General features: G+C 39.3%; 3 protein-coding genes across 12 annotated transcripts in view; 2 read left to right on the top strand and 1 right to left on the bottom strand.

Moving 5' to 3' along the window:
- Positions 1–953: 953 nt before the first annotated feature.
- On the bottom strand, positions 954–20,473 carry USP16 (ubiquitin specific peptidase 16). 6 transcript variants are annotated; one of them, XM_042809903.1, is made up of 19 exons: positions 20,368–20,473; positions 18,541–18,733; positions 17,804–17,902; positions 16,568–16,743; positions 15,783–15,886; positions 13,308–13,411; positions 11,402–11,589; positions 10,359–10,451; positions 9,666–9,796; positions 9,218–9,305; positions 8,260–8,338; positions 7,529–7,620; positions 6,670–6,726; positions 5,343–5,513; positions 3,843–4,512; positions 3,142–3,233; positions 1,825–1,911; positions 1,402–1,558; positions 954–1,293 (listed from the first exon to the last, which is right to left on the bottom strand). In XM_042809903.1, the coding sequence occupies exons 3-19, from the start codon at positions 17,862–17,864 to the stop codon at positions 1,169–1,171; spliced, it is 2,475 nt and encodes an 824-aa protein (XP_042665837.1). In that variant the 5' UTR covers positions 17,865–17,902; positions 18,541–18,733; positions 20,368–20,473; the 3' UTR covers positions 954–1,168. The 6 variants fall into 6 exon arrangements, with proteins under 6 accessions (XP_042665837.1, XP_042665838.1, XP_042665835.1 ...); XM_042809904.1 differs by lacking the exon at positions 20,368–20,473 and adding an exon at positions 20,009–20,109; XM_042809901.1 differs by lacking the exon at positions 18,541–18,733.
- Positions 20,282–23,569, top strand: RWDD2B (RWD domain containing 2B). Of its 5 annotated transcripts, XM_042809913.1 has the most exons (6): positions 20,616–20,665; positions 20,890–21,108; positions 21,243–21,310; positions 22,060–22,136; positions 22,221–22,425; positions 23,154–23,569. In XM_042809913.1, the coding sequence occupies exons 1-6, from the start codon at positions 20,639–20,641 to the stop codon at positions 23,389–23,391; spliced, it is 834 nt and encodes a 277-aa protein (XP_042665847.1). In that variant the 5' UTR covers positions 20,616–20,638; the 3' UTR covers positions 23,392–23,569. The 5 variants fall into 5 exon arrangements, with proteins under 5 accessions (XP_042665844.1, XP_042665846.1, XP_042665845.1 ...); XM_042809910.1 differs by lacking the exon at positions 20,616–20,665 and adding an exon at positions 20,282–20,451 and having other exon boundaries at positions 22,060–22,425; XM_042809912.1 differs by lacking the exon at positions 20,616–20,665 and adding an exon at positions 20,555–20,576 and having other exon boundaries at positions 22,060–22,425.
- Positions 23,570–24,514: 945 nt separating this feature from the next.
- The window catches only part of LTN1 (listerin E3 ubiquitin protein ligase 1), a 29,396-nt gene continuing 26,021 nt past the window's right edge, over positions 24,515–27,889 (top strand). Inside the window, exons 1-3 of the mRNA XM_042809665.1 lie at positions 24,515–24,607; positions 26,533–26,736; positions 27,071–27,169. Coding sequence (XP_042665599.1) covers positions 24,566–24,607; positions 26,533–26,736; positions 27,071–27,169 — 345 coding nt within the window. The 5' untranslated portion in view covers positions 24,515–24,565. The remainder of the gene's footprint in view (positions 24,608–26,532; positions 26,737–27,070; positions 27,170–27,889) is intronic.

Genomic DNA, 27,889 nt, shown 5'->3' with positions numbered 1-27,889 from the left:
CACGCATCTCTCTCATCCTCACACATTCAGAGGCTCTACATGCTCAAATCTCAGTCACACAGTGGTGAAACGGATCTCCTAATAGCTTTACAAATGAAGAGAAGGTTAGCTGTTGAGAGGTATCAAGCACATACACGCAGAGCACTGGAAATTTTTCACACAGACATAAAACTTGAAGTCCTGTGCTAAGTTTCCTTGGAGAAAGTAAGAAAACCTGTGTGCCTTAAAGTCCCTTGAAATTCAAACCACTTCAATTTTTTTTTTTTTTTTTTTTTTAATTACTCTTGTCTGTACTTCTTCACAGCCAGAAGGGAGTGGACAGCTAAATCAAGTCTGGAACTACTGCATGCCTAAATAAGGTTGCCATGCAGCAGCTCTACCAGAGCTAGCCTTACAGTTGGTAGCTGGCATGGCTGAAAAACTCAGCAAGTTTTTGGAAGGATTGGCATACTGATTTCATCAGCTGCACAAGTGCTACTGCTGATGACTTCAAGGGTAACGAACACATGAGAGCACTCATTTTCTTAGGAAGGGTGTTGTGAAAAATGCACTGAATGTAAACAGCTGCTGGTCTAGCACAAGGAGCCAGGACTTCATGTGAACCAGTATGAAGCCAAGCCTGGGGAGAAGGACAAGCTTTCTTAATCCTCCAGAACAAAAATACTTAACACTAAGAGCTGTGATCACAGCCTTGTCAATATGCTGCAGTAAGGTGCTTGTACCAAGGACTTCCTAGAGACTTTGCAAATTGAGGGCTCTACTGGAAATAAACCAACAACACAAAGACAGCCAGTACAGAATCTGTTGGCTCTAACACACCTAGAAAGTTCTGGAATACATACTGAAGTAACAGGTAACTGTAGTCAATGTTACAGCTGGTCTCTGGTGAAATGAAAGAGCAGCAGCTGCTTGTTTGTACCAATGTAAGAACACTCAATAGAAACGTCAGGTTCTAATTTTGAAGAAAAAGAAAAAAAGTTCTTTATTTATAAGTAGTGAAAACACTGGAAAAAGTATAAGTTAACCATGTGCCAGCGTGTCTAAGAAGCACTAAGTATACTCTTGCAGTTGCATACAGTAGCTCTACCATGTTAATAGGATTTGCTTGTTCCTGCCTTCTTTTAGGGTGCTGACGGTGGTTACGGCCCAAGAAGACATCTTGGAGGAGTTACAGCAGTCGCTCGTAGAACAGAAGATAGGCTTGTGAGCTCAGCACTTTTGACGTAGACACAGCTTGTACATGGGTATCACTGATGTGGAACCACTGTCCTTTTATTGGTTCAGTTTCTAAAGCTACAAAAGTAAGAATTTCAGAGCAGAAGTAGAGCAGGGATTAGAGCACTCAGTCCCTTTACTGTTCGGCAGTAAAACGTAATTTGTAAAATACAGTTAATTATTTACCTTGAGGAGGTTGTCCTTGAAGGACAAGATCAGAAAGATGGTTGTTCATATTTCTCATTTTAGCATAAGCAGTGTAGTGCCCAGACCTCATTGTTCCACTGTGTTCAACAACTCCATAGAGGGAGTATAATACTTTGGTATTCCCTTCAGCCACATTCTAAAAAAGTGGAAATTAAAGCATGTCAGTGTGGTACTGGCTTTTGAACTACGTTAGAATATAATCTCTTCACTTTGATTTGTTTGCCAATGAAAAGGAAGGTGGTCATCTGTGGTAGTACACTCAAATTAAGATAGCTTTGAAGTGCCACTTGCACTTATCACAAAACATAACCTGATAAGCATTCACCACAGATTTTGCTAAGCAGCAGAACTGTGAAAGCACATTAAAACGTGGGAGAATGCAAATATTATTTCACTACTTACTTTACATTTAACTGTACAGAAAGGAGCCAAGTCTATTACTTCTGGAAACTTGATATGCCTGTTAACCTTCCGTAGGTTAAATCCAGCCTTAAACAGACAAAAAGTAGAAGGAAAATCCATATTTTAAGTGTAGCATATTAAAACTATACTAAATTAATTACTAAATACTTCAGGTTAATTTCTTAGCAATACAAATTAAATGTTACAAATTTAGACAAGATCGTAAGGAAGGAAAATTGTCTCTATTTTTCTCCCATGCCCAGAGTGTTCTGGCATTACCTCCTTGCCCCTACAGGCTGCACAAGTTAAGATGGCTCTTCAGCTCACTCTTATGGTAACTTAATGGTGGCAGGAGAGAATGAATCAACTCAGTGTACACTTCTCTAACTATGAAGACATCTCTTTCTTCTAGATACTGCAGTATACCTAAGGACCTAATTTTAGATTGTCAAAACTGATGGGAATTCTACTCCCAACTTATTCAAATAATCTTCCAGCATCAAACTGGAAAAGCAAGGGAAAAAGTGATAAATGTTATTTCCTTAGTTGTATAATCAGCCTTAATAATATCCTATACATTTGCATTTTCTCTGTGGAATTGCTTTTCATCTACAGTAAGTCACCTCCCTTATTTTATTTTTCTGTCTTGAAATACTTTGACCAAAATTTACATGGTTTTAAATTGAAAAGAGACAATACTGTCTACTATTCCCTCTTTTTTTTTTCCTTTCAAATTTAAAGCCCTACGTGTAAAGCTTTTCTAAGCCTATTCATTAAATTCTTTCAGTGAGGCATCCTGTTCTATCTGTACAGAAACAGAAGAGTTCATCAGCTGCTGCAGTAGCAGGAAGCAGTGTTAACAATGCTGCTGAATACAGTTTGCACTAACAATAGTGAAGGAAAAAAATTATTAAGCAAATAAGCTCACAACAAGAAGTTACTTAGACCCCTACTAGAATGTTTTGCTTTTTTTTCCTCCTGACAAAACACACCCACCTCACCACCCCCTGAGAAACAAAACAAGCCAATGAAACAAAAAGCAACCACAACCTTGCGTGTATCTGCCTCCCAAATGCTGGAAGGAAGAACAACAACAACAAAAAAAAACACAAAACGAGTTTAGAGATAAATGGAAATATGCTACCATCAGATTTAAGTTAAGCTAGCACAACAGCACAAAATCATAATGGCTTGGGTTGGAAGGGACCTCAAGTATCATGAAGCTCCAAGCCCCGTACAGTTGGCAGGGCCACCAATCTAATCTAATACTAGACCAGGCTGCCCAGGGCCCCATTTGAAATATATGCTGTTCATTACCTGCTGGAATCTCTTTAAGTGAAGAGTTAAAATTGGAGGAGCAAGAGAAATCAGCATTTGCTTTTTGGCATTAGTATAAACATGCTTTTCATCTGCAAGAAAGAAAAAACATCAGTGATTAACATGTAAATCCAAGCATTCCACTTTAACACGATGCAGTGTGAAACAGTTCCCATCGTGCAGCTCTCAGATCACAGAATTACTAACTGCTCATACTATGATCAGAGCTAACACACGCAGGATGAGTTCCTGCATGTTCTCTACAACTCTCACAATCTGAAGCTGCATGCTGCTTTCACTGGTCTTTTGAGCAAACACCAACATCATCTCCCCATGATTGTTACGGAAATTCCACATTTGAGAGAAGAAATAACAACCACTTCATTCATCCACATTACAAAGTTCTAGATTGAAATGAACCTCCTGAATTAAAACCACTCCTCTTTAACCATCTGTTCCTGTCCTCCAGGATTCTGTACCCAAGCTTGTGAGCACGCTACTTTACTTGATTAATAACTTGTACCAGTCTACACAAACAAGATTCTCACAACCTACACATCAAATACTATTCTACAGATCCAAGTCAGGTTTGAAGCGACACAAGAAATTACGCTCTTTTAAGAACACCCCCCTTCAACCCAAGCAGCAGTCGGGACATTTGTTCATTTAAAAGATTAAAAAGTATATATAATCAACCATACTTTTTGCGTTCTTTGGTCCATAACGTCTTTGTGTACATACATCACACAGCAGTCTATTGTTCTCACTAAGTTTTTCATTACGGGTAAATTGATACAAACAGTGATGGATTGAGCCTTCTTCTGGGTTCAGGTCTTCCCTGCTAGCAAGAGTACGAAACGCCATTTCTGCATCTTCGGTCAATATTTCACATGTCTTGGCTGGAACAGTTTGAAGGTCATCTATAACGTTTATATCCAATTCAGCACTGGCACCCAAGTGTAGTTTTGAAAAGTCAGCAGCAAGCCCTTCTTCATCTTCATTTTCTTCATCTTCATCTTTCAAAGATAAGTCGTCAAGGCCATTGACAAACTCTACAGGAGAATCTAAGTCTTCTGTGGGGAGATCCCCTATAGACTCCTTTTCTACACATTCTTGCTCTGGCTTTCCTGTGCTTTCATGCATGCTTTGAACATCTGTACTATTTTCCTGTATATTTAAGTCATTTTGAGTTAAGTAGTCATCTTTGCAATCATTTGATGACTCCTCTTCCTGCTTCACATCAGGAATTTCAGAGTTAATTTCTGCCTCTCCTTCCTGGTCACATGCTACATCTTTTTCTGACTCTTCAGTAGCACAGATCTCTGTCAATTGAAGTACCTTTCCCTGGAGTTTTTGCTGGCGGCGCTGGCACTGCAAATTGGTATACATAATATATAAGCATAGAAAAAGCATAGAATCATTTAATTGCTCAGGATGGAAAAGACTTTTAAAGACCATCCACCACGACCTAACCATCCTACTCTAACTCTAACAGCCCTCCACTAAATTACATCCCTGAGCACCACATCCAAATGGTTTTTAAACACATCCAGGGATGGTGACTCAACCACCTCCCTGGGGAGCCTATTCCAGTGCTTTACAAAGAAGTGTTTCCTGATATCCAACCTAACCCTCCAGCAGAGTATGTTTAAATGATACTTAACATTTCTGACCATTTCTTCAGGAAATTCCTTGTTGCACCTCATATCTGGGTCAAAAGGGAGAAAAATACCTACTATTAAGTGATCTGATGTCAGTTTAACTAACTGAATTTATCCTTGCTCAGATGTAACAACCCGACTGCACCCTGTCACATAGGATCAAGGAGATACAAAGGGAATTGCTGTATTTTAAAGACACTTTCTTAAGCCTGTATTCTAAAGTTTTGTGACTATCTTACAACCAAGGAGTGGAGAACCTGACACAAGCACGATGCCCATCTGAAGCAGCATTAATTTCACATTCCTCTGGATATTAACTTATTCCTTGTACAGCAGCTCTTAACAGAATGTATCATTTCTTCACAGCAATGCCCTACATACAATTGGTCTTTTTTGTTGTGCATTTGATTGATTCTAAATTGAAATTCTAAATTCTCCCCTCTTCTTCCATGTAAACTGAGGAAGCAAAAAAAACAAAACTTGTTTTACCCCAAGTTTCAAGTGCTTCTTAGTAAAAATGAAATACTTATCAAAACCAACCTTGGCTTGTTTTTTGGCCTGTTTCTTTGCTTTCTTCTGAAGGTGCTTACTTGTACCAGGGGGCTCATCTCTCTGCTTAATATAATAATCATTGTTTTTACCTTCTTCTTCCTCTTCAGATTCCTTTCCTTTATTTTTTTTTACGTTCCTCTCATTTGTATTTTTTGTTTTCTGGTGGTAAAAAAAGAGAAAAGCCACAGAACAGTCACAGAAGCAGATATGTTACTGTCCTGAATAACAAAACAGCATTCCAGAGAAAACTACAGGAATGTTATTTGAGTTCTGAGCCCCAGACATAACATTTTAGTGATTAATATTCAACCAACTCATTGACGCCAGCCACCCTAATGCTTAGAAGAGATGGATCTCACTCCACGTGAAGCCCATGAGAAATGATGACTTCAAAATGAAACAGTATGAAGAAAATCGGTATATAAGACCCATATTCTGGACCCATAAAGGAACGACCTTTGCCTCTAACAGATGTAAATCTCATCAAATTCACTAAAGAGTAGCATTTCACACAAGTAGAGACGTTTGAAGTTGAACTGCATGCCACACAGTTTGCAGTATTACCATTTATTTGCTTCTGCTAAAATGAAATCTGTTCATTTGCACGATTCCTTTGGTTGAGGGGATTTCATTTCAATATATATTCATTAGTTGGGCAGTGCTACATGGCAAATCTGAAATACTACACATGCTGATTCTTAATTTGAAGCACAAAGCAAATCAAGTATTCCGAGTGTCAATTTTTGAGAGCAGGCAAATCAAATAAGTATTCAGACACTATTCTAGCGTGCTTCTCAATTTTATTCAATATGCATTTAGATTATGAGAAGTATTATTGCACCGAGTGTAGAAAAATGGATGAAAAGTCAGAAAATAAATTGCCCAAGTAGATCAGTAGGCAATCATCACTGTCATGCCACTTAGTTCATCAATAACAGTGAAGGCAAACTAGTAAACATTGTTTTTTGTAACTCAGTTTTCCACAGTAGTGAGAAAGCATTTGAATTTACCAGATTATTCCCTAAGCCAATGTCTACACCAAAGGAATGAACTGACAATGCAGCAAGATCACCAACATACTATCACTGATTTTACAAAGGCAACTTAAGAGCCATAACTTACTTTCATGGGACTTAAATGAGTCAAGCGCACAAGAAAATCTTATTCTCTGCCTTTCTGAGGCAAGATCAGTATTTTAATATGCAAAGAGGCATTTAGAAAGATGCATAAATTAATTCCCAAATGATTATATAATATGTGCTTTCATATAAGCAAACAAAATTAAGCCAGGTGTCAAGCACATACAGGTCCTTACCTGATCATCTAGTACAGGAAGCGACAAATCAAGGAAAGATTCATGGACCAAGGATACCTGTAAATGAACATTTAAGAGTTCAATTTAAGTTTCTGGATGTGGCTGGCGTGCTGTCAATAAGCTTATCTGTATGTATCCTTGTTGCACTCAATGTTGGTTTTTTTTTCCCCACTTATGCATACAAATGTAAAACACAGTCTATCTGTATTCACAAAATGCTATCCACAATCAAATTCTACCAATTCTATTGCTAAAGAAGTAAGAAATACTTTCTCAAGTCTTGGTTTTCTAGAGCATGAGAATACAGCCTAAGGCCTATGAGATTCATTCTGAGATCTGCCAGGATAATCATCTAACCCACTCACTCATATCCATAATGATCCCATTTTTGGGGTGCCTCATCCCCACAGTGCCTTCTTCCTTCACTATTTTCCTAGGAACCCCATGGTAATTCCCACATGGGAAAGGGATTAGGAAAGCCCATTAATTGTCTAACGAAAAAGTAAAGAGAGACCTTCGTAGCATACTGCTGCTGGTAACAGAACAGAGCAATTCATTCACTACAGTTTGCATCACTGGAAGGCATTTATCTGGAATCTGATAATAAATTATTTTGGTAGGGGCAGCTTGCTGCTGCCACCCTCTTTTTTTGGAACTCTTGAAAAGAAATGGAAGATTAGCTTTGTAGGAATAAGGAAGACAGATCTCCAGTCAACCACGCGACTCATCAGCTCACAGATGTGTATTAACTGAAGAAAATCTCTCTAATTCCACTTATTTCTACAAAGTTACTTTGGGGTTCTTCTCAAAAGGACATAAAATCATACTCCAAGGCATTCAAAGCAGGGCCTTTACTCACTGTTCTGCATTCCTCACACATAATCGCACTGGTTAGCTCGCCACCAAAGATCCGATCTACGAAACTTTTTATTCCCTTCTTCTTCTCATATTCTGAGAATTGACAAAGTATACATCACAGTTAATAATACTGCATATAATATACTGGCAACCCATTTAATTATGGCATACCAAATCCCAAAAAATCCCACCAACATTATGCAAGAAGTACAATGCATGTGTTAGTCTGTTCCAGTCTACTCAGGAAGCGCAGTAAGACTCTTACAGTAAGATCCTTTCATATCTTAAAGGAGCAGGTGTAAAAATACATCTGCAAAAGACACCTTGACTGAACTGAAAACATCACAGCTTTCTAAAGTCAAATGCATTTTTTAATTGCCTCAGAACTACCACACTCCAGGAGTTCCTATTTTCTCTCTGGATTTACCTCAGGCAATTGTCTGAAGCTAAAGCTAAATATCAGCTTTCATCACAGTAAGACCTCTATAAACAAAACCAATTTCCTCAAGCTATATTTCCACTGTAGCACATACTGTCTTGTTCCACTACAGAAAAACACCACAAAGGTCAGTAAGACATCATTTAATGTTTTATCATTCAAAGTCTTACGTTCTAGACAGACACATATTCAAGATTTGGCACTCAACATGTATCTTTTAGTGACAGCTGTTGGTGTCAGAATGAAAAAGAAAAATTTATAACTTTATCATAGCATCAGTAACACATTTTTACCTTTAATTTTCCTTCTCAGTTCTTCTTCATTTTGGTTGTCTGAATCAGTCAGAGCCTTCAGTATTCCAACACTTATTCGCTGAAATGTTCAAAACAAGCACACATTTTGCACAATTTTCTAACTGAATTCAGTTAGCTTTATAAAATGCCTCAAAGTGAGACAAAAAAATTCTCTTCACTGTTAAAAGAATCCATACAAACAACACAACTGCCTGTAAAGATAAAAGAGACCTCCTGCATTTTGGTGTTAAAAAAAAATAGCCGACCAATCAAGAAACAAACTTGCAATCATAACATCACAATTAGTATATAAGAAAATTAGTCCAAGGAATAAATACTTTATAAAATTAGAACTGGACAAATACAGCATGAAACTTCCACAAACGTTCCCCCAGATTTTTCAGAAAGGAACACAAAAAGGCATTCTTTAGGATGACTGCACATAGTCCAAGTGACTATTTTTACAGTAGTTTTGAACAAGTCAATCTCCTTTCTGAAGAACAACAGATATTTATATGAAAAGTGTTGAATCTACTCTAGACTTTTAGAGCAAACACAACTGAACATCTCTACTTGATTTTAACAGAACACCATAGAGAATAACAAGTACAATGCTTTAAAAAAAAACAACACGGAAAATATCATTGCATTTGAAACTTAAACAGTGTGTGCAACCCTGAAGAGATACACGATAGGAACAAATGTATTTCTTTGAATATTCTTTTCTAAAATTAAAATAGCAAGACTCATGATGGTCTCTTCACAACGATTCTACTTAGAGCCTGCTATGTTCTACAGCTCTGTTGTCAATCCTCTGCAAATAAGTGCTTATGGGCAGCACAAACCACTTTACATAGGGTTGACCTCTCTGAGAAAGAATGCATTTTCTTCCTTCAGCAGAGATGAAAGTCTTGATCTGAAGAATAAAGTCATGTGCAACTATGAAACTAACACTCACTTGTATTTCTTCTGCTCTCATTCCATCAAGTAAGTACCGAAGCAATTCCTGACTATCTTGCTGCTGATAACCTTTAAATCGTATTGCTCTGTTAAAGGAAACAATAATTGTGAAGTATAGCTGATCTTAGAGATAAGAGTAAAAACAACATGCTCCAGACACAAAAGTGCACAATCTCAAGCATCCATGCATGTAAGAGCACCAAACATCCGCATACGTTAGTTTCTAAAAATCTGAACATATCACTGCATCACTGAATCTCTTCCATTTTATTTCTCTTCACTTATATTTCGCTTTTTACCCTTTCAAAACTTTAAGTACTATGCTAACTTTAAATGCAGTGATGTAAGCTCAAGAAAAAGAGGAAGAAAACTCACCTTTTGTTTAAAGAACACTCCCCCCAACTCTCCCCATACTCATTATGCCATGCAATTATATAGATACTCACTTTTTACAAACCTGAGCAAAAAGTTCCTTAGGAGTGACTACCCCTCTCTTTGTCTCTTGCATTTCTGTCAGGAATTGATGCATGGCTAAAGTCAAAGGACCTGGCTGATCTAGTTTTACCAGCTGAGGTTCCTGTTTTAAACAATAACAACAGAATTGGTTTGGTGACTGATCCTTCGGGATTAGGATTTTCCCTCTCTGATTTCTCGACTTCTTGAAAATACTCTTACAAGACAGAACACACGCAATTTCAAGATGGCATTGTGTTACACTGACAAGAACAAGCAACAAATGGTTTCCCATCACATAATATCAAAACACTGACTTGAAAGTCATTAGCTACTTTTTTTTGTTCAGTTGCAAGTCCATATTTCTTGCTTTTATTTAGTGCTTTAACCCCTTTTTTTTCCCAGCCAAATCCCCACTGGGTTTGTACTGGAGACATTTTCTAGTTCCCTATGTTGCAGTCAGATGAATGCAAATGTTATACAGTTCCATTTCTTTGAAGATGAAAAGCACTACTGACTTCAGCAGCAGCTCTGTTAAATTCAGTGGTGAAGTTCACACTGATTTTACATTTTAATCTTGTTGATAGTTAAGCAGTTTTCAAATCTAGAGAAGAGAGTATTGCTTGCTTTTTTTAATCAGACCTGAGGAAAACAAACAAACACAATGAAGGTTGAAACATATATACCATGGACAACTCAGGTGACTCAATCTTAACTGTTGTGTCAGGCATTTTAGCTTCTTTAAGCAGCTCCCTCAGGACTGGGGTCTGTGATAAATTCTGCAGAAGACAAAGGAAAGAAAAATAACCAGGGAACTGGTAGCCAGGGAACAATAGGAAGGGAAGTTCCACTTGCCACGTGTTAGCAACAAGATTAACAGTAAGTTATATTTGCCAACCACAACTAGAGAGTTAAATATGACCTTGGACACAAATCTGGAAATTCTATAAATGTTTAACTGCTCAAAGTAAATCCCACAGAACTAAAGGGACTTGCAAATATCTTCTCTCTATATTCTCACTGGTCATAGAAGCCCTAGACGTATTCTACAGACTGACCTTTTGATGGTCTACTTACTAGAGTCTGTTTTAAATCAGAAGGTTAACCTAGTGCACATATTTATTCCCTTGCTTTTAGATGTATTAAAACATAAAATCAAGCTGTTCATTAAAATCTACAAGTGCAATGGGAATTTTGCTCAAGAAAAGCCAGCAGCCAAAGAGTACAAGGTAACACGCAAGTTTTAAAACATTCAGAAGAGGAAGCTTACTTAATCTATGCATTTCTTAGCTAAGAAAAACGGCAATGGAATATGCTGATCCAGCTAATATTTTCCTCTATTTGATTTCCTGCTGCTTACAGCGAGTATTTTGTTTCAGTAAACATCCATGGTCTTTGGGTATTAATGTCATATTCTAAGAGGTCAGGAAGGGTAACATACCAGGCTACTTTACAATGTATTTTTACATTATTACTAAATTTGGATGTTGGCATGCTTAATCTCTATCAGTAAAAGATGCTGTCCCTCAAAGGCAAGGCAATTGCTTAGACCTCCACTTAGTGCAAGTCTGAACCTGTAGTGCCATTCCTTCATATTGCTCTGGGCCAATGCACTATTTTTAAAATGAACCCGTCATTCTTGGCAGATAAAAATCATATTTTACTGGTGCCATTTCTTTGCTTGATTTTTTTATTCTTTACTTTCTAAGAACAGCAGTAACTACTGTACCTGCATCACTGCGTTAAAGAAACATGTATTCCCCAAGTTACTAAGTCCTTTCACAGTCACTTCAGAGTTTTCAGAGTTGGTACTGGAATGAGAACTCTCTTTCAGCAAGACTTCTTTTTCTTGCTCATTTCTGCTGTCTTTTTCTACTTTTTCAATTCCAACATCTTTGTTCTCTTGTTGCTTTTCTGCTGAAACAAAGAAATCTATTAATCCAATAACAACGAAGGGGCAAGGATAAAGTAGTGATATGCAGGAGCAAACTATGATGTTTGAAACATAAACATATGATAATTAATTCCATAATCCTACAGATGCAAGGTTCTTAACTCCTACCACTTAGACAGTCTAAAACAAACAAGAAACTTTCGAAACACCATTTCATATCAGCTTAGCACTTAAACATGACACTCAGCCCATTCATGCCAACAATCTCTGCAACTCAGCATGTGTTATCTGAAATGTCATTCCCGTTGCAACATCCTCTATGTTAGGGGTTTCTACAGCATCCAACAAGATGGCATCTGGCCCTCTTGATATGGCATTATTATCTGAAATTAAAGTCAAAAGGATTCCCACTGTGAAAGAATCCTCATGTTTTCCTTATTAATATAAATAGATGAAACAGAGAAGAACATATTCTTCAAGAGACATTAAAGATATTTTCCCCAAAATTACCTTGGTGTATAGCTCAAAATTCCAATGACTTGTTTAACAAACCTATCAGGTAGTTTTCAGAATAACACCTGCACCAGTTCTACCAGTTTGGTGGTCTACCCTTGATAAGGTTTCTGACAAATAGGGCTGGGAGTCAAGGTAACTTTTAGACAACGTAAAACAGCTCTGAGAAAGCAAAGAAATGGACAATATCATATTTACTGATGAACAAGGAAAGAACAACTGCTGGAATTTCTGAAACAGGCAACCAGAGGCAGGTATGAAATCAGCAGTCTACTTCAAATCTGAGAACAAATATTCCAGCAAGCAATCTAAGTCCAGATACTACATGCAATGAAACTACTTATCTGGCAAAGACGGAGCAAACACACCCAAAGATTCTGATCCCCTTTGGGAAAAGCTCAGCTGATTCCTGCACAAAATATTCAGAGACAACTACTTGGCGTTGCTGGTTTGGGTGTGATCTGTTTCCAAAAGGGGCTATGAGGTGACTCAAGCGTAGGACAATGTTGGAAATCTTGGTAGGAGTTAGAGCATTTATTTTGCTATGAAAACTCCCCCAAGTGGAAATGCCTTGCAGAGAAACAGTTTTGCATAACACAACATCCATAGCATAGCAAACTGGAGGAGCAGGTTGGGCTTTTTGCTTTTAAACATCCACATTTTGAAGGTAGACTGCAGAGCTCTCAACGCTTTGCAGCAACATGTACGCCCTCAGAAAACAAATCTTCTTATATCCTAATGGAAGGAGTATATAAGCTGCAACAGCTGAAGACCTAGCCATTCCAGCTGATACTTGCAAATGTCTACAAAAATACATAAAAAATAGAAATCAAATTACCTTTCAGCAACAACAATTCATTTTTTTTCCCCTCAAATCTTGAGAGACTGGGCAATACTGATGAATTAATAGGACCCTTCTTAGTACTGAAAGTCGATTATTTAATCACAGCACATCCTAATAACATGCTTAATTTCCTGCTCCTCTTTCATTTTTCAGTCTGTAAAAGTTCACGAGAGTTTAAGAAAAATCTGGTCCAATTAAGTCTATGGGCTAGAATGTTTTGTTTTCAGAACTAACAAAGAAAAATCAATGAAAAAATTAGCCGTTTAAATTATCATAAGATACTCTTTAGTAAGCAAAGAATTAATGAACATTCTTAATTTACAAAATTATCTGCTGTATTTAAGAGTCTTTCTGATCTACTCTATGGATACTACAGTTACTTACCTAAACGTGATGAGCTGACACAAACTTGTTTTTTAATATAATCCACAGTCTGGCCCAAACGCGTTGAAGTGCTGTATGGAACTTCATTATCACATACGTAGCACCTGTGGTGGCCCACCCACACCCCCCCCAAAAAAAAGATAACAAAAATTATTCCTATTTTTTTTTTTCCCATTACAATTCCTAAACTACTTACTCATTTCATGCAATTAATTACACAAACACATAAAATTACAAGTTATGGGGGTTTGGTTTTTTGTTTTTGAAGATTCTGAAGTCTGACAGAAGAGTGCTCAATGTATTTCTGATTAAAAAGTAAGTACAGTGACCTACACACAAAAACGAGGCCTCGAGACCTGTAAGGGAAGTGCTTTACAAACCTAGACTGCATGCAAAGGAAGCATTAGGCAAATTTTGGCCAAATAAAGGAAGTCAGATAATAGGCCTTATAGGAAATGGCCTTCCAATCTCATAGCACTGAAAAAAATACCTGATTATTTTTGTGCTCCATTAGTTCTGCATGCTTTTTTTCCCCTCTTTTATTACTGAAATAAATCTATTTGTCTCTTCACAAGCAAAGAAGTAACTAACCACAAGCACATAGTTACACCACTGATCTGATTTCAACAAAGTTTTGATAGAAATTACAGTGATAAAGGCTTGAGTAAGGGTTAATTTTTGCTGGAACACATAAAGCATATGGAGAGTTGTATGTATCAATATTGTAGTCCCATTCAATCAACTATTTGAAGAGGTCTTAAAAGCTACTGAAGGGAATACAAACACTTCTGCACTTAGAAACATGGCAATTACAGTTATTAGGCACAAATGCATTTAGCAGATCTCAGGATTATCTATAACTTTCTGATCTGAAAAGCAGCAGAAGCCTGCAGTAAATTGCTTCCCTGAATCTCTAGCATCTTCAGTAGTAGCTATGATTTTTCTATTTTTTTTTTCTTTCCAATGTTTCATTAAAATACAAACAAAAACAACAACAACAAACCCTGGCTCTACCTGTGGAATCCTTGAGTATGTATTTATTGTCAGTTTGTTTAATTGTAAAAATTGGCATTCTCACTCCTAGAATAACAGATGACAGTTACTTCCATGGGCAACTTTTAACACAATAACCTTTCAACAACTACTTTTATAGGAAGTCTTGAAGAAATCAGGAGATTAAAATTAAGTTTCTTCAGTGTTGCCAGTTTGACTAATGTGTGAAAACCATCATTAGATCCAACTGTTAGGTCCTACTGCAAATGTGTACAATGACATTTCTTGTAAACCCCAAAGAGTAGAAGATACCGAATCGCTAGAGCTCTCCTCTTTCTCTCCATATTCAAAACTGCTTACAGGTATTATTCGAGTCCAATTTCAATCATGTATGCATATGCAGTCTGTACATTAATTGATAAATTCATAGCATTAACAGATGCTGATTAAAATTGCTTTTGACTTTTTGGTTTTATGTACTAAAGTCACAGTGAAATACAGTTCTGGATTGTTCTGATTCATGACAATACTTTAAGCCCAATACCCAGTTCTCTGGTTATAACATCTCATACAAGTTCATGCAAGAGAAGAAAGCAAATATTTTGTTTAGACAACTTTCTCTCATTCAATAGTACTTTCATTTAAAAACTATGGATATTTTCCAACAAAATACCTCAATTAATTAAAATCACAACTACTTAATTAAAATCACAAAAAAATTCATTAGTTCATGAGTAATATACACGTATTACTAAAACTGCATCCAATCAAGAATAGTATATAGAACCATGACAAAATATTAATCATCACATGTATGTGCTAAATACGATCACATAAAGAGACAGTCTAATATAAAAATCAACATAATGATGAATAATAAGTTTAGAAGAAGGTGACTTTAAACCAAATCAAAACTATGCCAGATACCATACATCTATACAGCACAGTTGAGGATGCTACCATTCTCCATTACACACTAATGTACTGCTTCTTTAAAGAGAAGAGAATATTACCAGGAAGACAGAATTCATATTAACTGACTCAATAGCATCATTTAATCCTGCAGCTGTGCCTCTTGAACAATGCATCTTGTATTAAGAGGTCATAATTACTTTTGTTTTCTCAGTAAGTAAGGCTTTCATTAAGTTTGCACCAGAAAGGAGCTTCTACCAAGGATCAAAGTTAAGATTTAAAGCTATATAACATGTTTCTGCGTGTCAGTATTTTGACCAAGCGAAAGCAGTAAAATAAGAAATCAACAGCATTTACTGATTGGTCACTTCTAAGCTCAATTATAAAAACATTCTATTTAGGAGTTTTACAAGAGAGTAATATTTACTCAGCAGATCTTAACAAACACTACTGTGTGTGGAAACACTTCACACATTCCTAAAGCACTCCCAGAAATCACAAAGAAAACACAAGATATCCCAGCCTCTGTTTCCCTCTAGCTACATCTTAACTGTTTCCTGACAAACTCACCACACACTCCAGTTGTCCAAACTGAGAACCAAACAATGGGAATCTGATCTTGGCGTTGTGTAATGCTTTAAAGCATGCTGCTCTTGAGAATTTCTGCCACAGCCCTATAATGTTGATAACCAGAAGTGTCACAAAATCCAGTTTTGACTATCAATGAAACATAAAAAGAGTCAGAGTATAAAGAAAGTATTTAAACGAAAACCATTCAATTATGTTCAACCAATTAGGATTAATAGATGGCTCTTTATTTCAAGACATTTGTTCTGCAGACAGAAAAGTACCTTCCTGAATGCAGAATAAACACAGAGTCTTTTGGGGACTGAAAATCTAATTTACAAATTCTAGTTTGAACAGCTTGAAGAACTCAACAGGAAAAGAACAAACAAGCAAACAAAACCAAAAGCAACCAATTGTTTGGCATGCAGAGTTCTAACTTCAACAAACTAATGTTAGCACAAGATATTATGATGAAAATAAAAAATTTAGAGCATTAACATAAATTTATACTTTCTTAGAAAAATAATTTGGACTTTCACTGAAAGCAAACCCTCAAGATTGTGTTTTAGCCTTAAGTCTGCTAAATGCCTTTGTGCCAAGCTTTGAAGTACTTCATGTGCAATTCAGAGCAGACCTTTCCCATAAGACTAACGTATATCAAATCACTCACGTAGCACATTTAAAATGATAATGAAAAGGTGTAACTGTTTAATTAAAGCTCTATTGTTCCACTCTATTATGAGGCACTGCAAGATGTTAATAGAAATTAACAAGAAAACAAGAGATACCCTATGGCCACATTTTAGACATAACCATATTGGAGGGCTTTCATCAGTCTCTTCCTCATTCTCTTGTGTCTTGTTGGCTGCCTTGCAGTCCTGACAAACATGCCATTCCACATTCAGCAGTGCCTTTTTCAGATGACTTTGTTCCAGTCCTTTACGAATATGCTTGCATACAGGCTCTACAAAACATAAAGCACAAGAATCTTGTAGGTATCGTAACAAATGTGGAATGTCTATGGGTTTCAAAGACGCACAATATAATCCAGAAACTGTGATGATCTCTCCAAACTCAAAGGAACACTGAATGACAACTTAGTAGACATACCAGAAAACCCATTCAGAAGCCCATACTTTGTTACCTCCACTCACAATCTGAGCACATTTTTGATAAATTCTAAACTCCTGCATTACTACGAAAAAAATACTAATTCAAATATCACTCATATCTACATTGTCAAAGCTTTTGGTTACAAACCTACCTAATGAGCCAGGCTGTGGGCTTCTACTACTGTGGTGTTACGATTCCCACACCTCTCAAGGAGCAGCCACAGCCCACTGCCACAGTTCCCAGTCACCAGGGCAGCACCTGGCTGGCCTATAAAAGTGGAGATTGTGGAGGTTATGCTTCCAGCTGAGCTGCTCAGTGAAATTATGCAGCAGATCGTGGTTAAAAAAAAAAAATAATGGCAGAACCATCCCACTTTATACCGTCATCATTTTGCACTCTAACACTACATTCCACATATAGCTACATCTTCTGGGCCAGGTTTGAACTTCATCTATTCAGACTCTGTTTACACCGAGAAAAAGTGTTTGCTGCTAGAAGGTTTGTTTTGTTGGTGGTGGTGGTGACATTGTCACTCGAGAGCGAAGATAAGCTACCTGTATGCTTAAGTCATATACAGAGAAATTGGGCTAGAAACATACATAGTCCAGCCATTTTATTATCATCACCCTACAATTCCTCACTATTTGCAGTTACAAATGTTTAAATTTGCAAATAGAAGGTCAAATACCTGACAGTATCAATAGGTAGCTCAGAAAAACAAGACAGAGTAAAGAAACTCATGCTGAAAGAAAAATGTTCTCTGTATTCCATACCTTAAACTAACACGCTTTAGTGAAACTTCTATTGAAAACAGTTACCTTGTCCTTTACATAATTCAACCCTTATTAACTTCTTGCTACAGAATTACTGCTTTCCTCTTCAGAACCAGAGACTTCTCAGAAGAAACCTACCCACTATATCCAGAGACTCATCAGCCTGTGCAGTTTTGCCTTTGGTGCGTTTCTTTCCCATATTTGTAGTCTATGATTTTCTTCACACACAACAGTGACCTAGCAATGAAAAAATCAGAAATTAGGTTTAGGTTTTATCTGTTAGTTGCTAGACAATACGCTGTTTCTGTGGCCGAGATACTCCTTCAGGAAAAATTAACTTGTAGATTGACATTTGCAAAAGAAATTAATTCTAATTTAACAGAAGCAACTGTGACTGTGGTAGAAACAAGAAGCCAGCATGAATTATTAAAAACGGGTTAAAACCCTAAAGCAAAAGCAACGCAAAGGAGAACAAAGTGAATTAGTTATGTACCAAAAATCCTACAGATTTTCAGAACTTGGACTTTAAGTAACTAGTAAAACAGCAATTCCAGGAAATGAAACTGACTTTTTCCCTACTAAGTCTTCAAGACTTGCGCAATTACAGTCTTTCACTTTTGTTTTTTGTAAATCCCTTGCATCGTTGATAAGACCTGACATGCGCGAATACTCGAACATATGTAAAAATATACAAACAATGGGATTCCATCTTCTAAATTACTTTGTTGGAAGAAATTTATCATTGCTTCCCAACATTACAAGAAAATACAGGGGCTGGTATTTGGCATACCCATAAACCCTTCTACAAAAAACAATCTACCACTACAGAGCCCTATGCCAAGAGGTCCCTTCAAAACGTTTGTTGCTTGTCTCACCTTTAGCCTGGAGTTCCTGCAAGGCTCTGAGACTTATCTCACAGATGTCAGAACTGACATTTGCAAAAATGCAAATTGAAAGGATGGAACACCTCCTCTGCAAGAACAGGCTGTGAGGGCTAGAGCTCTTCAGCCTGGAGAAGAAAAGGTTCTGGGGAGAACTGAGAGTGGCCTTTCAGTATCTACAGAGGAGCTGTAAGAAAGAAGAGGACAAAGTCTTTAGCAGGGTCTGCTGTGATAGGGCAAGGGAGAATGGTTCCAAGCTAAAAGAGGAATACATTCGATTGGATAGAAGGAAAAGGGTGGGTGTTTTTTGTTTGTTTGTTTGTTTATTTTTTGCAATAATGATGGAGAGGCAGTGGAACAGGCTGCCCAAAGATGGTGGATGCATCATCCCTGGAAACACCCAAGGTCAGGCTAGACAGGGCTCTGAACAACCTGATCTAGCTCTGTCCCATTTGTCACAGAGGGTTGAACCAGATAGCCTTCAAAGGCCCCTTCCAACTCAAATGATTCTACAATACTATGAAAAAAGTTCCTAATTGAGTCCCTGCAGATTCATGCACGCTTTGCAAGCTGGCCTGGTTCTGCTCTCCACCCTTCAAGTCAGCTGCGGGTAAATGCGTAAGCACAGAACTCAGTCTGACTCATAGCATCCATCCTTTCGAAACCAGGTCTAAGCTTGGAATCAGCACCACACCAAGAAAACAGCTGCCTGCTTGCTTCTGCCACAGCCAGAAAACAAAACCAGCATAAACAAATCAGCATAACTGAGCTTGGGACAGCTCAGACACACTACATACAAAGGACTTTTTTGTATGAAAAACCTTTTAAGAAGCATGCTAGTAGAGCTGATGACCCAGATGTTAAATGAGAAGTAGCAGAATGGTTAAATGATTTCAAGAGAAGCTCCTGGGGCTGCTCAAGGCCAGGTTGGATGGAGCCCTGGGCAGCCTGAGCTGGTGGGGGGCAGCCCTGCCCAAGGCGGGGAGTTGGGGCTGGCTGGGCTTTGAGCTCTCACCCAGCCCAAATTTTTCTCTCACGCAGCCCAAATGTGATTCCATGATGACATTTATAAATATGCATTCAGTTTATTCAGAAGAGTTCATCCAAATTCCCTCCACAGCACATTTTTTTTTTCCACAGAAAATCACAATGCTTGGTCTTTAACAGTCAGTCCTAAGCCATTACAGCCCTTTCCAAGCTGATTTAGCCCCAGCCAGGCTGATAGGTCAACACCAAGCTGTTCACATAACCTGCTGCAGTCAGCCAGACACGTCTGACAGGATCTCCGCCAGCAACCTATGCTGGGAAGTGGGCGACAGAACCCAATACCTAACTCAAGGAAACTCTGGGTTTGGTTTCAATTGACGACGGCTTTATTTTTTAGCAAAAAGCACTCTGAAAAGCACTAAAAGCGCAGGGTAATGCCCCCAGGACGGCCAAGCCCAGCGGTCCCACCGGTTACCTGCTGCCAGCAGGGAGCCGACACCCCTATCCCGCGGCGAGAGCCGGACAGGGCCGGAGGACTTCGGGATTGGAGCTGGGGTTGGGGCTGGGGTCGCGGCCACGCCACCTCACTCACCGCGTCCCGCGCCGCTTCACGTGTCGCCTGCACGGCCCCACTCCGGCCTCTCTACGAACCAGCACGCGACTCCGCCCTACTCGCTTCCAATTGGCCAAAAACGCCTTCGTGTCTTTACTGACAGACGGTGCAGCCAATAGGAAAAGACGAGAACCGCGGCTGGAGGAGAGACAGCGGACAGCCGGCAAAGCAGGTGTCGGGATTGAGGTAGCCGGAAAGTCCGGCGCGCCGCCGACCCTCACCTGCTCCGATCGCAGCACGGACGGCATGGCGATGCATGGCTCAGCCCCAGGCAGTCGGCAGCTTCACCTCAACCCTTAGCAACGGTCAGCCGCTGCCGCGCGTACTTCCGGGCGCGCTGCATTGTGGGCCGGGAGGGCATAGGGTGGGCCGTGGAGGGGAAAGGGAGGAGGTGGTGGCGGCGGCGGCGGCGGCGGCGCATGCGCGTTAGGTGGGTCGTGGTGGCGGAGCGACGGCCGGGCGCTTGGAACGGGCGCGGGTGGGGGCGCGGGCATGGTCACGGTAGTGCGTTGGAGCTGGGTGAGCTTTGGGCTCCCTTCCAACCCAAAGCATTCTGTGATTCGATCGTGTACCATTACAAATTAATGGAGCTGTCGCATGAACTTCATGCTTCCCCCAACATCTATGAATTAGTTTTGATGGAGTTGGTTTTAAAGACTAATTTGGCTTACGTGGGGGTATATGATTGAATTCTTCACATATTCATACAACATACATGTATGTTTTTCTTTTCCCTCACTTAGGAAGCTGCAGAAATGACTAACCGAGAAGAAGCCGAGATACAAATATCAGAATTAGATTTACTCTCTAGCATGTTTCCATATGAGGAAGAGTTCACTGTGACCGACCAGCTGGCAGTGGCAGAACTAAAGCACTTCATTGACAATGAGTCTGCAGAGATGCCATCTTCTAAAATTCAGTTTGTGCTGAATGTGAAGCCAGAGGACTCTAATGCCTCTATGGTATTACAATAATGTTTTGGAGAGAGTGTTTTTGTTATTTTATGATTTATTATTATTACTTTTTTTCCTAAGACTATATTGAGAGACACCGAGGTTTCCTCAAACTTAACATGTGCTTATTTTTTTTTTTTTAGGTAAAATTTTCTATGGTCTGTGCTTTACCATTTGAATATCCATCTGTTCTACCAGAAATTACCGTGAGGTATGTTATTAAAAATATTGCTAGTAAAAATAATTAGAAGCTGTTGTAATGTGTAAATAAAGATCTAATAGCAAACTACAGTTTGGGTGTTTTTTTGTTTTTTGGTAACTTACCAACAAACTATTCAAATTTGTTCGCTAGTCAGATTTGGCCAGGTGGACAGTGGTGCTGAAGAAAGTCATACCTACAAGAATTTGATTTCATCAATCACCTTGGCAGATAAGACAAAAAAATGGGAATAGTGAGGAGGAGTTCCATCTTCCATACAAAGGGGTTTGTGTACATAGTGTTCACTGGTCTGATGCTCAAGCAGAGTACATTTTCCATTTTGACAAGGTTTAACTCTCTTGAGAGGAGTGAGAAGTTACTGGTATTACTCTTTCTTGGCCAAATGCTGTTACTGGCAGACCTCAAGTTTTTGATTTATTTTTTTTTTTTCTTGGACATTTCTCTTTAAATGTCATTTTCTGTATTTTCTGTCATTGTGTGTTACAGAAAATTAGTTCAGTCACCTTGCCTCTTCCTCATGTGCTTTTTCCTTCAATCTGATTTTTAGTACTGTACCTGTACTCAAGGGTTAGCACAATAATTGAAAGCTTTTTATGACATTTATATTTCACATGACTTAAGTGTCAATAACAAGTCCATATGGCCTGATTTGTTTGGTAGCCTAAGTAAACTGTCTGAAAAAATATGGTAGTCTGTAAGCATATCACAACTCCTTTTTTCTTTTCTTTTTTTTCCTGTAGATCACCATTATTGAGCCGCTCTCAACAAGCCCAGCTGAACTTAGATCTAAAAACGTATTTGATGCAGAACTGCAGTGGTGAGCCTTGCATGTTGAGTGCCAGAGAATGGATTAAAGACCAGGCAGCTGCTTACATTGACAGAGAACTTTCATCTTCCTCAGTGACGACATCTAATGCTGTTCGGTCAGAGGACGTCGTTTTCACTAGATTGTGGATCTATAGTCACCATATTTACAACAAGCAAAAAAGGAAAAATATTATAGAATGGTCCAAGGAACTCTCTCTGTCAGGATTTTGCATGCCTGGGAAACCAGGTGTTGTTTGTGTAGAAGGTCTGCAAAGTAGCTGTGAAGAGTTCTGGTCAAGGTTAGCTTTTCTTCGTACTTAAATGCTGTTAATATTAAGAATAATTTGGTTTTTTTGTGTTGCGTACGTGGGCAGAAGATGTGACACTCAACCACCTTCTAGCCTATAAGGGTCTGCAGAGGTTGTGATTTTTTTGTTCTTGTTGTTGCTTTTTTTTTTTTCCCCATAATGTGCTTGCAACTCTGAGTATCCACTGTAATGGCGGTTATAGCAGTCAAAGCTACTAATACTGCACAGTGCACATATATTTCTGTTTTTATCTTGCTCTGTATTACAGAGGTATAGCAATGGACAGCAGTACTCCATTCTTGTTAGATATGTATATAGTTGTATTGCTTTATGTTCACACTTTATTTTGCTCCCATCACTCATATTGGTAGTAGAGACTAAATGAACATAATTATTTGATTAAAAGGATTTGACAACACGTGGCAAGAATGTTAAAATTCTTAGCACAACAAGGCAGAAGAGAGTACTGAAGTTGAATTCATCAATTATTTTGTGAGGAGACACATAAGGGTTTTTGAAGGAGATTAAACAAGCTGCTGCTTGTGGGAGTTATTTACATGTGAGCAGTATTCCTATAACCAACTAAGGAACCATTAGTTCTGTCCCGATGTACGTAGGAAACAAATCTGTTGACTTTTGTGATAATTGCTAGTTCGTCCTATTTTCTGAAAGAGTCTGTATCTTAATAGGTAGGTTGACATTTCTCCATTTGCTTTCAGAATAAGAAGACTCACATGGAAAAGAATACTAATTCGGCACAGAGAAGATATTTCTTTGGAAGGTGGATGTCTTGCTGAGATTCAGAAACAAAGAAAGTTCTCCGCTTTGGAAGAAAAATGTTTTGATGCACATGGTGCTAGAGGAAATCATATGGATTTGGGGCAGCTATATCAATTTTTAGAAGAAAAAGGATGTGCTGACATTTTTCAAATGTACTTTGGGGTTGAAGGGCATTAAATCATCACAGGTCCAACTGCCTACATTTCTAAGTTAATCCTCATAACAGATTCCTTAGCTTTTCTGCAACAGTTGATCAGAGAGGAAATTTGTAATTCTTTCTTAATGTGATTTCCAGTTTTCTAAGAAAACAAGTAATCAACGACAGCTGAATAATGAAAATGACTGAATGAATGGACACCTGAATACTTTCCTGTGCGTCCTGCTCTAGGTAACTGCTTTAGCAGGGGGCTGGACTCAATGATCTCCAGACATCCCTTCCATCCCCAGTGATTCTGTGAAGGTGTTATTACAGCTGCTGATTTTAAGGACCTTTGCATACACACTGAATTACAAAAACTGTTTGGTAGCCTAATGGGTAGAATTACAGAATGTGGGATTGTAGTGAGTGAATATGTGAATAGGAAGAAGAGGAAAAAAAAGTGTGTGCATTGGAGAAGAAATAGGATATTTACATGATTTATTACTGTTTATGTATGCTATACTCAGCTCTAACTATGTTTTCTATTGATTTCTATATGAAAGCTTATGAAGCTGTGAGATCAATTTTCATTTTTCAGGGGAAATGGTTTTAAGTTGAGGGAGGGAAGATTTAGGTCGGATGTCAGGGGGAAGTTCTTTACAGATTGGTGAGGTACTGGAACAGGCTGCCCAGAAAGGTTGCATGCCCCATCCCTGGAGGTGTTCAAGGCCAGGTTGGATGGGGCCCTGGGCAGCTTGGGCTAGTATTAAATGTGGAGGTTGGTGGCCCTGCATGTGGCAGGGGGGTTGGAGATTCGTGATCCTTGAGGTCCCTTCCAACCCTGGCCATTCTGGGATTCTTAGAAAAAAAGAGCAGACTCAGAAAAGCCTTATTTATGCAGATAGAGTGAGCTCGGGTATCTTTTGTAGTGACAGTTCGCGGTGATTTTGTTTGATACGCAGGGATTTCCCCGGCTGAGAGTACGCAAACCGCCAAGCACTTGTAATTTTACACAGAACACAGCGCCTTAATAATGGCGCCGCGCCCTCCTCCAGGTGCGCGTACGTTCAGGCGTGAGGTGGAGGGGCGGGGCCAGCGAGCGGGCGGGCTCACGGGGGAGGCGGGACTTCCGCTGGCTCCGCCCCTCTCGCGCGTCGCTGCTGCTCGTCTTTCCGGAAACGCCGCTCCTCGGCCCGTAGCGCAGCCGCAGCCATGGGGGGCAAGAACAAGCAGCGCACCAAGGGTAACGTGCGGGTGAGTGAGCGCTGCCGCCTTCCTGTGCTAGTCCCCTCTGTGGGGCCGTCTTGCCCAGCCTGGGTGGGCGGCTGAGCTCGGCTTCGCGGTTCGTGGCCTCCGCCGCTGGCGGGCAGTTGAGGCCGTCCTGCTCCGTCCGTTCCCTTTGTAGGGGCCGCGGCATGGCTCTTCGCTGAACTGGGGTTAGTGTGGCCTGAGTGAAACTTGACCGAGTGCCGGTGAGGGCTGTTTTTGGGTACCTCTGACCCAGCTCGCCGTCGTCTTCAGAAGGGGTACCGTGGGGCATGTCACTGGTGCTGAGGTTTCATGCACAAGAAGAGTATTTTACTACTGTGGGTAGTGTTTCCGTGTGTCTTGTGAGGGGAATTAGGAAAGTAGGGTGAACCTCAGCAAGTTGTCATTAGCCCAGATCAAAGCTAGTGACAATTAGGATTTAAAAGGTATTCACTGTATATTAGGGTAGGAAGGTTCTACAGAGGGATCTGGGTAGACTGGACCAGTGGGCAGAAAGGCAACCCTTTGAGGTCCAGCAAGACTGAGTGCTGCGTCTTGCGCTTTGGCCACAGTAAACTCATGCAGTGCTACAGGCTTGGGGCAGAGTGGCTGGTAGGCTGTGTGAAGAAAAAGAATGGGTGTTGGTCATCAGCCTGCTGAACATGAGCCAGCAGTGTGCCAAGGTAGCTGAGAGAGTCAACTGCATCTTGGTTTGTGTCAGAAGTAGTGCGGTCAGCAGTACCAGGGAGATAGTCATCCCCTGTACTACAGACTGCACCAAAGCTTTCAGTTTTGCACCTCTCACTATGGGAAAGGTGTTGAGACCTTTGCCTGAAGTCCAAAGAAGGACAGCAAAGCTGGTAAAGGATCTGGAGCACAAGTCTTATGAGAAGTGACTGAGAAAAGAGTAATTCAGTCTGGAGACTTCATTGCTCTCTACAGCCACCTGAAGAGAGGTTGTAGCAGAGTGGGGGTCAGCCTCTTCTCTCAGGTATCCGTGATAAGACACGGATGATAAGACATAAGACACCGTAATGACATCATTTTGTTCTGGGGAGGTTCAGGTTGGATATTAGGAATGATTTCAGAAAGAGCGGTGAAGCACTGGCACAGGATGCCCAGGCAGTGGTGGAGTCGCTGTCCCTGGAGATGAATTGTGTGAATGTGAAGGATGTGGTTAGTGGGGGTGGGCTGACATTTGGACTGGATGACCTTAGTGGTCTTTTCTAATCTTAATGATTCTATTGTTGGATTCTATGATACAGTATTACAGATGACTTTAAATCATCACGCAGTTTCTGGACTGCCTCTTCAGAAGAGCATTCTTGAAATAAACATGAGGCCATAGTGTGATCAAGGTGTTGATTTAACTGGGGCGGGCAAGATTAAATGCTGAACTCCAAACCACTCACTGCAGTCTGATGGGATAGTATTACATTGTCTTACATACGTATCATTTTGATTCATTTTTCTAAATTGTTCTTGACCTTTTACTTTGTTGCTGGTAGGGCACCTTTCCTCCTAATCCTCTGAGCGTGTCATGGAAGCTGTGTTGGTTTGTAGACAATAACATGAGAAGGACTTGGGAAAACAGTAGTGAAGAAAGAGAAATAGTTTCTTAATAAATTGTTAACTTATGAAAGGAATTCTCTATTAAACTTTTTTTTTTTGTATGTGTAAAAATAATATAAATTTCCATCAGTGTTCATGGATTCTAGTCATAGTAAGGAAATGGAATGTTAAATATAAAGAGGAAAATCATTTTCTAGGTCAGATTTCAATGTTTAAATTGTAGATGTCCCGTTTTGGAAGGCTTTGTTTTAAATAGAAGGTTAATTATAAATCATATTGTTATTTTGAATGCCTGATGGATGCAAAATTAAATAAGTGATCGATGTATATAGCTGACTGATGTCTCTGTCCTTCGTTAGCCTTCCAGCAGCGGCCGGGCTGCAGAGCTCCTCGCCAAAGAACGCGGAACAGTGCCTGGGTTTATCGGCTTTGGAACGTCGCAGAGTGATCTAGGTTATGTTCCTGCAGTTCAGGGTGCAGAGGAAATAGACAGCCTCGTGGATGCTGATTTTCGAATGGTCTTGCGAAAACTCTCTAAAAGGGATATCATAACAAAATTAAAAGTAAGTGTGTACTTTCTACCCAATTAAAAAAAATTATACTGGAAGAGTTGTCCTGATTTTCTGAGGGTTTGGAGAAGAATTTATCAAGGTATCCAGTCGTATGTTCCTGCAGTATATTTATTAGAGCTCCAGCACAGAAGATAATTTGAAAGACTTCTAAAGCTGCCCATCAGACAGTGCTGACAGAACATTCATAAAATTAACTCTATGGATGCTGAATTTCAAGAAATAAATTAAATTTTGAAAGCGAGTTGCAGTATCTCGAAGAAGCTAATAAACTGGAAAATGTGGCCATGTCTCAGTTCTTAAATCGTGCTTATATCTTTTTTTTTAGGCTATGCAAGAGTTTGGTGCGATGTGCAAAGAAAGAGAGGCAGAAGTTGTTAAAGGTGTTCTTCCTTACTGGCCAAGAATTTATTGTAAAATCTCACTAGTAAGTACTAAAGTATATAGATTAGAAATTTCTCTGAATGTTTTCTGTGAAAATGTGTAAGGTGGTCTTATTGATGTATCTTTTTTTGTTGGAATTTGTTGGCTTGATCTAGGAAGAAGACAATGAGGGAAAGTAGCATTCTTTGTTAGTGAGATGTTTCTGTATTGGCAGTGGGGTAACCTTCAGCTGTTGATGCCTGGGCTTTTTCTGTTGTTTGGACCTTGTTCTTTAATCATGATACCTCCGTCTGGAATGGCTACTCTTGAAAACATGATATTGATCAAAATGAATCGTTAGGATACATTGAAATCATTCCTGATGTTTCTTTTAGATGCCAAGAGCATAGAAAATATCATATAAATTGATATACAAATAACCATATATGCACAGACAAACTGTAGATAAGTGCACAATTTGTGTAGGCTTATGGTAGTTTCAATTCACAATGTCTTCAAGGCTTTCTGTTTTTGTTTCCTCCTGTGTTTTTGTTAAACGTTTGTATAAAACAGAGATGATGACTGTAGTTATATCTGGGAAAGGTTATGGTTCTGGATGTGTAATGTATCAGGAACATGTTGGTGTGGAGTTAGCACTCTTCTTTATTGGGGAGTGTTTGAATATTCAAATCTACATAGCTTGATTCATTGCAAAAAATGGCTGAAGTGAGAACAAGCTGCTTTTATTTCTGTGTGTGTGTGTGTGTGTGTGTGTGTGTGTGTG

The sequence above is a fragment of the Centrocercus urophasianus genome, unplaced genomic scaffold (assembly GCF_019232065.1).
Source record: "Centrocercus urophasianus isolate 14NV4802_14NV808 unplaced genomic scaffold, USGS_Curo_1.0 seq_12, whole genome shotgun sequence".
NCBI classification, from domain to species: domain Eukaryota; kingdom Metazoa; phylum Chordata; class Aves; order Galliformes; family Phasianidae; genus Centrocercus; species Centrocercus urophasianus.
This window is presented reverse-complemented; position numbering and strand designations above follow the sequence as displayed.